The sequence below is a fragment of the Otolemur garnettii genome, unplaced genomic scaffold (genome assembly GCF_000181295.1).
Source record: "Otolemur garnettii isolate 467f Iridium unplaced genomic scaffold, OtoGar3 scaffold00025, whole genome shotgun sequence".
Lineage (NCBI taxonomy): Eukaryota > Metazoa > Chordata > Mammalia > Primates > Galagidae > Otolemur > Otolemur garnettii.
Genome location: NW_003852420.1, coordinates 13981113 through 13991833, shown reverse-complemented (window position 1 = coordinate 13991833; position 10721 = coordinate 13981113). Strand labels below are relative to the sequence as shown.

Below are 10721 nucleotides of genomic sequence, written 5' to 3'. Positions count from 1 at the left end.
GTGGGCCACTTTCTCCTCTCTTACCCCTTAAAGGCAGCGCCCCACAGGGTACCAACCTCTATCCCTAACCCAGCCCTACTCGTATTGAGTCAGTGGAGTTGAGGCTTCCTCCACCTGTCACCCAGGTTGATGGGACAGGGGAAGCCACTGGATCATGCCTCAACCTCTCTGCCACCTGGACTGGTGAGTAGGCAGAAACAAGACTTCCTCCCTGTTGAGAGGCCCACATGCCAATAATGGTTTACTTAGATCTGGCCTTAACTGGTAATTGAGTACACTATAACATTTGCTTAGAGCTAAGTGTACACACAATTAGTCCTCAGGGTTGTTCAGAATGGGGCCAACCAGTAACAAGATTGCCTGGCTTTGGAGGGGCTCTAAGTTTCCAAGCCCTTTGTTTCCTGCCACTAATCCTGGTTCTTTATTTGGAAGACTAGGGAGGGCCCCAAAACTGAGGACTTGGTACTAACCGTGGACTTTGGATGCTAACCATTGAACCACAAGCACCACTGTCTTTAGAGAAACAGAGACAGATGCCTGAGATGACATTCTATCCCCTCTCCAAACCCCACTGAACTTTGTGGGATTCACTATAAGTGGTGGCGAATCTTTGCAGATTGCTGTGAGAGAGGTGGCTACAAGCATATAGCTGGTTCTCCCTGCTTGTGAGTAAAGTACCTGTTTTTCACCCCAGATATCAGACCTTTTTTCATTTTCTGACTTTATTTATGAGAATCCTTATACAGATGCCAACATAATAAATCTCCTTTAGTGATACATTAATGAACTGTTTATATGGGGTGGGGAAACAGTATAATTCAACAAAGGACAGAAGTCAGTCAATTGCTGGGATTCTTTTTTGGTCATTTAACAGACATTGTTAAACAACTCCACTGTTCCAGGGCTCTGTTCCAGTGTCCAGTGCTGGGCCCTGGAGATAGAGCAAAACAACATGGTTTCTACACTCTTGGAGTTCACATTCTGTTTTCCAGTGAGGATCCAGTGACTGTCCCACCCGTGCTCCTCACAGAAGGGGTGTTAATGAATCACAGAACCCTGGGTTCCAACCTCAGCTTTGTCACTAGCTAGCTACGGGACCTCAGGCAAGTTACTCTGAGCCTCAAAGTCCTCATCTATTCAAAAGAAACTAGAACGATCCCCAAAGCAGGGTTGGTTAGGGGAGTAAATGGGGGGGATGGGAGGTAGTGAGCTGGCTGGGCATAGAGTAGGTGACCACGACTTGGGAGTGGGAAAGTAGGGAGGATGCTGCCCTGTCCTTCAGAAGGCCTGACTGTTCTGGGCTTTGCTGTACTTCCCAGTCCAAGGCTGCAGCCAGGGTAGCCTCGGTTCAGGGTGACAAACCACAGCTACAGTCAAAGCTCTACTCTGTGCTGAGCTCTCCGGGGGGGGGGGGCCCTGGATTCTGTGATAGGGAACCTGCTGCCTTCTCACCATGACCTGAACAGCCAAAGAGTTGCCAGCTCCATTTTTTTTTTATTTTTTTTTTAAAGAAATAATATAATAGTTCTATTACCAGCTCCATTTTAGAGTTGCGGAAACTGAGGCTCAGCCAAGGACTTAAGCAGCCTCTTGGGAGGGGGGAATGTTTCTATCCAAACGGCTGTCCTCCCTATGCCAGTCACTAGGGGGCGGCAGGGTCTCAGTAGAACTAGATTTTACAAGCCATTACCATTCCAGGTGCCCCTCCCAGCAGACCCCCCCAATGCTGGGAGGGCAGGGAGCAGTGTAGCCCCAAGGCCTGGGAGGAGAAGAGACAGGGGGATTAGAGAACCTGGGGCTTTTCTCACTCTATGGGGACTCGGCTCAGACTCTGCCTCTTCCCCCTGGTGTCTGTCTGTCTCTCTCTCTCTCTTTTTATTTTTTTTTTGCAGGGCCAGACTTGAATGTGCCACCCCAGGTATATGGGGCCAGCACCCTACTCCTTGAGTCACAGGTGCCACCCTGTCCCTGTCTCTCTTTATCGCCGTTCTCTCTGTCTCTCTGTGGATGCCTTTGTTTCTACCTCCCAGTGGGTCTGACTTTCCCTGAACATTAGCTGTCGGTGTGTGTATGTGTCTCTCTCAGGCTCTATGTGTCTCTGTCCACTTTGCTTGTCTCTGCCTTATTTTTGTTTCTCTCTTTAGGTCTCTGCCTCTCTGTCTCTGTCTTTTCCCCCATCCCTGTTTCTTTACCTTTCTCCTTCTATCTCTTCTGGTTTTTGTCTCTGACCCACTCACTTTCACATCCTGTCCCTCCCCGGCTGTCATCCCCCAGCACATGAGAGATGAGGGTCTCTTCCCTCCCACCTCCTCACCCCCGGCAGGTACTCAGCTTCCCAGTCCTGGCCTCTCCTGCCCATCTCTCCTGGGCCTTGGGGGAGTAGGGTGAGGGAGGAAGGGAGGGCCGCCTGGCGGGCCCACCCCTTTTTGCCTTTCCAGGCTGGGAGGCTGGGCCAGTGGGCCTCTTAAGCAGCTCAGGCTGGCCGGGCTGGCTGTTCCAGACACCAGCCCTGGACGCCAAGCCTGGCCCCTCTGGTCCCAGCAGCCTGGCCAGCCTGGCCAGCATGCAGCAGCAGCCCCTGCCTGGGCCCCAGGCCCCTGCAGCCGAGCCGACCAAGCCCCCCTACAGCTACATAGCCCTTATTGCCATGGCCATCCAGAGCTCACCTGGGCAGCGGGCCACACTCAGTGGCATCTACCGCTACATCATGGGCCGCTTCGCCTTCTACCGCCACAACCGACCTGGCTGGCAGAACAGCATCCGTCACAACCTGTCACTCAACGAGTGCTTTGTCAAGGTTCCCCGTGATGACCGCAAGCCAGGCAAAGGCAGCTACTGGACACTGGACCCCGACTGTCACGACATGTTCGAGCATGGCAGCTTCCTGCGCCGCCGCCGCCGATTCACCCGGCGGACAGGTGCCGAGGGGACCAAGGGCCCTGCCAGGGCACGTCGTGGATCCCTTAGAGTGACCAGCCAGGACCCAAGGGTCCCCAACACCACAACCAGCAGGCAGTGCCCATTCTCACCAGAGCTACCAGGCCCCAAAGACACAAGCTTTGGGGGTCTGTTGGGGGCCTTGCCAGCCAGCATGTGCCCAGCAACCACTGATGCCAAGCCTCGGCCATCCATTGAGCCCAAAGAGATTTCTATGCCCAAGCCTGCAGGCCCAGGGGAGCACCCTGTGGCCACCTCATCTTCCCCGTGCCCAGCATTTGGCTTTCCTGCTGGCTTCTGCCAAGCTGAGGGCTTTAACAAGGCCCCCACACCTGCCTTGACCTCTGAGGCAGGCACTGGGAGCAGCTACCAATGCCGTTTGCAGGCGCTGAATTTCAGCATGGGGACTGACCCAGGCTTGGAGCACCTTTTGGCCTCAGCAGCCCCCTCCCCTGCACCCCTCACTCCTCCAGCCTCACTCCGGGCCCCACTGCCCCTTCCAGCTGACCCCAAGGAACCCTGGGTTGCAGGTGGCTTCCCTGTGCAGGGAGGCTCCAGCTATCCACTGGGGCTGACCCCCTGCTTATACCGGACTCCAGGAATGTTCTTCTTTGAGTGAAGGCAGCCTCAATTCGGGCGGTCCCTGCAGGGCTTCCACTAACTGCATCCTCCAGGCTGAGCCTGGCTCTAGGACCTGGAGAGCTCGCGAAGGAACCATCCCTGGCAAGCTAAGGACAACCAGGACAGAAAGCCAGGATTAAAGCAGCGAGCAATCAGCCAAGCCTCTGGGGCCTCCGCACAAATCTGGGGTGAGGGGAAGAGGGGCCCCTTGGGAGTGACTCTGTGGCTCTCAAGGCCAATAAAGGCAGTGTGATGATGAGGCACGGCTTGCTGGATGGTCCGGGGCCAAGGCCGGGACGCCTGGCTCTGTGTGGAGTGGCTGTGGTTTGGGGTTGTACAGCAGAGGTAGGCACCCTCGGTGGGAATGTCTCACATGGGGCTTTCTCCTGCTGGGGACTTTCACAGGGAGTTTCCCAGGACAGCAGAGGAGGGGGAGGCAGGGGATGGGAGCAGGGAGAGGAGGAATGCAACTGAGACAGACCGGCAGGGGTGAGGCTGGGCTGGCCTGAGGGTGACTCTGCTGCCTCAAAAGCTGAGATGGCAGTCAAAATAACTGTAACCATTTGCAGCATTTAATCTGTAAATGGTCACGGTTATTTTGATGTATGATGTGAAATGTGTGATGTGGAAAGTTAGCTGTTTTCAGCAGTGGAAACTGAGGCCCAGAGAATTCGGGGCACACTAGCCCCAGCTCCAGCTGGCAAGTAAATGCAAAGAGGACATCAGACCAGGTATGTGTGGCTGTGCCCTCTAGCCCCCGACCTGCAGTTTGTATGAGGATGAAGGGGGTGAACACGGTTGGAGCACCCCTTTCCACTGTGCAGGCTGGGAACCCAAAATCTGAGGGGCGGTACTTGTCCTCTTCTTTGCATTTCCCACACCAATGGGGGACCTCCCTTGAGTTCCAGCTCTCCAAGGCCTCCTGGTGACTCTTGCAGAAAGCATTTCTCTTGGGACAGGGACAAGGTCCATAGCTGTCCTGGGCACAGATCAGAAGTGACTGAGCCCTGACCTTTGACCTTCTCTAGCTACCCCCTTGCATGGAAGCAGGAGGAATGGGAGCATTCATGGTCCCCATCAGAGGAATAGACATAGAACCTGAAACCCCACTGTCCTCACAGTGCTGGAGGAGTAGAGGCAAATGGCTTCTTCCCCCAAGCCTCAGGCCTTCCATCTCGATCGTAGGTATAGGGAGAGAGAAGAGAGCCAGGGTGCTCAGGGCACCTGCATTCTGGTCTTTGGGATAGGGCCTGGAGCATCTTATGTCCTAAGAGATGACACCCAGGGGGTTGGAGACCCCTCTTGGGCAGACAGCCCAGTTCCTCCAGAGGACCTTCTTTGAGCAGGCAGCCATGCTGGCTTCAGTCCCTGCGGCTCCCTCTTCCCTCAGCAGGTCCCCTGGGGCCTGGGAGGAAGTGAGCCTGGCTGGACAGCCTGAACTGTCTGGTTCCCACAGACTCAGAGCTATAGTGGGGGGTGGAGGGACTTGTGGGGTAAGAGGGGCTGGGAAAATGCCTGGCCAGCTGTGGGCTCCTCCCCATCCTGTCCACTGAACCCCAGTCCAGAACCCATCAGATGGAGGGAAGAAGAAGCAAGGGTCTGTCCTGTCCCATGTGGGCAGTTCTGTGGGTCAAAAGAGAGGGGGAAGACCCTCCAAGAGTGAGGGGCTTGGGTGAGAAGTGGAAGGAGGCTCTTATGTGAAGCCCAGTATGTGACTGTATGGGTCAACGTGCCTCGGGCTCTGTGTGTGTGTGTGTGTGTGTGTGTGTGTGTGTGTGTACAAGCTGGGCCACACAGAGACAGAGACAGATTTAAAGGGAGGAGGCTCTTCTCACTTGGGCCCGGGAAGGCCTCTGCTGGGCACCATTCCCTGTCGTGCATTCCTGTGGAGCCCTGATGATCTCAGTCCCTTCCTAGCCTGTGTCCTGAACTAGTTGAATAGAGACTGGCCAGGCTGGGAGACCCAGGCCCCTCCTGCTCTGCTCATCCCATGAGGAGGGTTAACCTCTGACTATTTCAGCCCTCTCCTCACCCTTTGCCATGGTGGATCATGAGAAAGGGCATAGGTGGGTGCATGGAGACCCCCCTCTGCACACCTCCATCTGCCCCCCTGTCAGGAAGTGAAGATAAACCCCTCCACCCCTATCCCCAAGGAGGACCCTGGGCTCAGCATCTACCTCTCTGGGTTTCACCCAGCAGATGGGGGCATGGGCAGCCTGACTCTTTGGGTCTGGGTGCTAGAAGAGGGTCTGACCTGGGGGATAGCTTGGAGGAGGTCCCATTCCTCTGCTAGCTGCCCAGCCTCAGACCCCCACCCACCGGGCCTCTTGCTTTTACCCATTGACAGAGGTCAACAGATACCTCTGGCTCCTGCCTGACCACTTCCTCCTAGAGTGGGGGAGGAGGTTGGCAAAAGCCTCATCTGGGTTGACCCAGAGAGAACCCCTGGGCACAGATGGAGAGACCAAGGCCAGAGGAGGTAAGTGAATGCCCAAGGTCACATAGGAAGGCAGGAGCAGAGGTGTCTTCCCAACCCATCCATCATACCTTCTTCTACTGCCTTAACTGTGTAATTGTGGGAGGACAGGGCCATCACATCTGACACTGCCTCAAAGACATTCTTTGCTGGTGGTTTGTCTGTCTCCAGGAGGGGCTCCTAGTCACCATTCTCCTCCTCAGCAGGTTAGATAGAGCAAAAAGGGATACCAAGATGCCTTGCAGGGTTATGCTAAATCAAATTCTAAAATGGTAAAATCAGTGGTATTTCAGAATATTCCAGAGTTTTTAATCACAGCAGTTCAGATTCTTGGAATATCAGAGTTGGAAGGGCGTCTCTGGCCCAATTTCTAAATCCTCTCTATGACATCAAGTGTTGGACATTTCGTGGGGTTCTGGGAAAGGGGAGCCCATTGCCCTCACAGGCAGCCCCTTCCCACCAAAATTTGGCAGCGCTGAAGAACCATCAGAAAGTTCTTCACCTGCTGGGCCCTTGGTCTGTGCTCTCCTAAGGGAGGGGAGGACTCCCTGCCCCCAAGGAGGCCACCCCCACCCACAGGGCTGGCCTTCCTCAGAGGCCCATCCACCCCCACATCTTATCTCTGGACTGCTCTCCCGCCCACCCGCTTCCTTCCCTGGTCTACAGCATTCCACAGCCCGGAGTTAGACACTCCTCCCCACACCCAGACAGTGCTTTGGCTGAGGGTAGGGAGACCCTCTCCCTTGGAGGGCAGGGCTCCCAGAGGCTGCCATGGTGCTAAGGAAGAAGGAGGCGGTTGTGTGGCCAGCCTGGCACGTCCACCTGCCACAGTATGCAAAACCCAAGCGTCTAGGCCTCAGCCAAAAAACCTCCCTTCCCCACACAGACTAGTCCCCCCCACAGAGGCTGTGGGAGCTCCTGGAGACTGACAGACTGGGTTCACATCCCAGCTCTCCCACTTCTTCACTGTGTGACCTTGGGCAAGTGGCTTCCCCTCTCTGTGTTTTCCTCCTCTATAAAATGTGGACACTAACAGTATCTACCTTCATGGGGCTATTTGAGGATTACATGAGTTATTATTTGCAGTGTGCTTAGAACAGGGTCTGGCATGTGCCAACAGCAATGTAAGTGTTTGTTAAGCAAGATAAAGAGGCACTGGGTGCTGGGAATGTTCCCTTTCACATGAGAAATGTCTAGCTACTCTGGGGGGAGTGTGTAGGGGGAGGAAGAACTGTTACACAGACAAGGTTTTGGGCTTAATTCCTGGCGTCTCTGCTTCCCTGCTGGGTGACCTTGAGCAAGTGCATTCACCTCTCTGAGTCTCAGTTTCATCATCTGTAAAATGGTAATGATTCCAACCTGTAGGAATGTACCCTACACATACATTATGTGTACAATTCTGTCAACAGGAATGAGATTGAAGTATAAAACAACCCCACCAGAGGGCCTCAAACCCTCAGCCCTATCCTCTATTCTCCTCCCTTTGCACATGGCTAAACCCACATCCCACAGGCCCAGACCTGCCTAAACCCCTGTTCCCACCCTCTTGGTGACTGGGAAGAGAGACTCAAGGAGGCAGATGCTGGGACAGAAAGAAGCACTTTCATGGCCAAAAAGGGGCCAAAGTTTCATTTAATCATGAGGTCAACGAGAACCTGGCCTGGTGCCGGTAAGGAGGCCAGGACTGCCCCCTCCTGACCATAGGCCTCAGGGCCACCTGAACTTACTTGGATGCAAACAAGAGCGGCTGCTCCCTGAGACAGCTGACTCCCGGGTGAGTTTCTTTCCATCTCTGGGCCTTTGCACTGGCTATTCCCTCTGCCTGGAATGCTGTCTCCTCGCTGGCTGCTCAACACCCAGCATCCATGTCAAAACATCGCTCTCTTATCTAATCAGAGGCCTCTAGATTACTCTCCCTCTCTGCATCCTGTTTGTTTCCCCCACATGGCACCTGCAGCAACGCGGAATCACGCGTGTGTATGTGCACTCGGTTTTCATTGTGTCTCTGCCTTAGAATGCACACTTCAGGCCCTCCTTATTCATCTACTGCCCTAACCTGAAGACCAGCACATAGGAGGCCATCAAAGAGATCCTAAGTGGATGGATGGAGCCAAGGTCCTCCGCTCATCCATTCACCATGGACAGAATCTCAAAGAATCCCCAGAGGTTCGCTCTCTCACCCAGAGCAAAAGCCTAGGTCCTTTTCAGCAAGGGCCCCTGGGACCTGGCTGCCCCTCGTCTGGCTTTCCTTTCTCTCAAGTAAGCAGCCTTTATGCTTACTCATCCCTCTGCCTGGGCCAGCCTTCTGCTGATACCCACAGGGTTCACACCCTCACATCCTTTGGTCTCTGTCCAAACATCCTCAGAGAAGCCCTCCCTGGCCACCACATTCCCTACCTGCCCCCCAATCAACACATTTTAAATTCATTATTGCCATTCAGTATCCGTCTCTCCCATTGGAAGGAAGCTTTGTAAGACCAGGGAGTTTTGTCTATTCACTGCTTGTCTCCAGCACCCAGAACAGTCTCGGGAACACAGTAGAGGTCTGAGACACAGTTGTGAAAGAAATATAAGCTCAGCAGCCTATACTGGGCTCTCCCTACATGTCTTAGGTACTATTATTACCACATTTTGCACATGAGAAACTGAGGCTCAGAGACAGTAAATAAGTACATGTGAACCCCATTCTGTCTAACTTGGAACCCAATCTCTCTGTCTTCCTAGAGCCATCTAAGTGGTGTGCCCTTTCCTCTTGTTCCCACAGTTCTTACAACCTCTTAAGCACACATGGCCCACCCTCACCTGGGCTCCCTTCCTCCAGTCTCTCCCCACCATTCACTGACCTCCCTGGCTGTAGAGATCCTTCCAAATCACAGACCATGTCTCTCCTTTGCTCAAAACTCTTCTGTGGCGCCCTATTGTCCAGAGTCAGCCTGCCATTCGAGGCTCCTGCTAACTTCTCCCGACTTACTTCCTGCTTCATCTCATGCAAAAGCCTTACTAGAATGCTCCAAGCTTGTCCTCAGCTCCTAGTCTCTGGACAGCACTGCTCCTGCCTGGAATACCCTCTTCACTCTCTACCTGGAAAAGCCCTGCTCCTGCCTGGAACACTCTCTTCACTCTCTACCTGGAAAAGCCCTGCTCCTTATTTGCCCTCAGTGTGTCTGTCACTCCCACTGGAGAGAAGAAGAGGGGTTAGTGTCTCCTTCATATCGTCATGGTTTTGTGAGTTTCCTTCCGGCTTCACCCTGATCTCCACCCTCTCACCAGGGTGGGAGCTCCCTGAGGACAAGGATCATATTAATTTATCTCCAAGCTCTCCTTTGGCGCAAGGCCCCACGCAGGACTCGGCAAACGTGAAGTCATCAGTTGTAAGGAGTCAGACCACCTGCCTTGCTCTTTGACCCCACTGCATGCTGGCCAGGAGCCCAGGGACTTGTCCATACATGTCCTGTGCCTCGGTTTCCTCATCTGTGAAATGCTGGCAATGAAAATACCTATTTATAGGGTATAAGTGAAATGAATTAACACCTGAAAATCTCCTGGTACCAAGTCTGGTGCTCAATAAATATTACCCCTTAGTGTGAAGGAAGGAAAGGAACAGGTGCACGGGCAGCCTCACAGGTAGGAGCTTGGTCCAGGTGGGCACATCCTTCAGGACCACCCTGGTTGCTCCACTCCCTCGGGGTAACCTTGTCACTGCCTAAATCTTTTCCCACCACTTCCCTGTTGGGTCCAAGGTGGCTGGTGGAATTTGAGGCCACTGGACCCAGACAGGAAAAGGCAGAGTCACCAGCCCTGATGTAATCCAAACCAGATGTGGCCTCAGTGGCTTCCAGACCCATAGGGGTGGTCACTGTGGGCCTGGCTAAGGCCCAGAGGCAGGAAATGGTCTTGGAGGAAAGTGCTCTGGGCTGGGACCAACTGGGAGGAGCAGTCCCACCGAGGGTGTTAACCCTTCTTAGCTCACCCAGGGCCCAAGACCCTGTGCAGGGGAAGTTCATGGCCTTGGCACAGTGGAGGCACAAAGCACCTTGCAGGGGAAGATCACAGTGTCAGCAGTGTGATGGACACTGAGCAGGAGGGGCCCATGCCCCCTGGTACTGTGGGGCCAGAACAAGCTATGCTAGGGGCATGGAAGCTCACAGCTGGGAGCTGTAGGACCCCAGACCCAGAGCCTTGGTCCTGATCTTGCTCAGTACTGGCTCCAGCTTAGCAGTCTCAAACCAACAATAGACCCTCTCTCTCTACATCAGCATAGTCATAGGGAGGAAAGTCTTTGTTCCTGCAACTGCTAGAGATGAGAGCTCTTCTCAAAGCAATGGGGCTGGAACCCAGGTCTGCAGAGAGCTGGATCCAGCTTTTCCCTGAGTGCACTCTGTGGCCCTCAGAGGGAACAAGAACCTTTTGAGTCCCCAGTTCTTCATCCATACTGTCAAGGCTGTATTCTCTGCCTCCAGGGACTGGGAGAGACACAGATGAATCAAAAAGAGCTTTCTCAAAGGTGCTCCTGGGGAGGGTTGGGTCTGAGGGCAGTGATCAGCCCTGCTCCACAGTTCTGGGTGGGCTTCTTGCCTAGGACATGTTAATTTTCTGTGTGGCCTTAAGCAAGTCACTTTCCCTCTGTTTCTTCCCTTGTAAAATATGGCGCATGAGCACCCCATCTCATCCGTCTACTGTCACGTGG

General features: G+C 54.0%; 1 protein-coding gene across 1 annotated transcript; it reads left to right on the top strand.

Annotated features, from left to right (window-relative positions):
• Window positions 1-2495: 2495 nt before the first annotated feature.
• FOXS1 (forkhead box S1) lies at window positions 2496-3819 on the top strand. The gene has a single exon (XM_003788077.1). The coding sequence runs from the start codon at window positions 2564-2566 to the stop codon at window positions 3554-3556; it is 993 nt and encodes a 330-aa protein (XP_003788125.1). The 5' UTR covers window positions 2496-2563; the 3' UTR covers window positions 3557-3819.
• The last annotated feature ends 6902 nt before the right edge of the window (window positions 3820-10721 follow it).

Coding starts and splice junctions, on each gene's coding strand:
- FOXS1 (XM_003788077.1), top strand. CDS start 2,564: ATGCAGCAGCAGCCCCTGCCTGGGCCCCAGGCCCCTGCAGCCGAGCCG.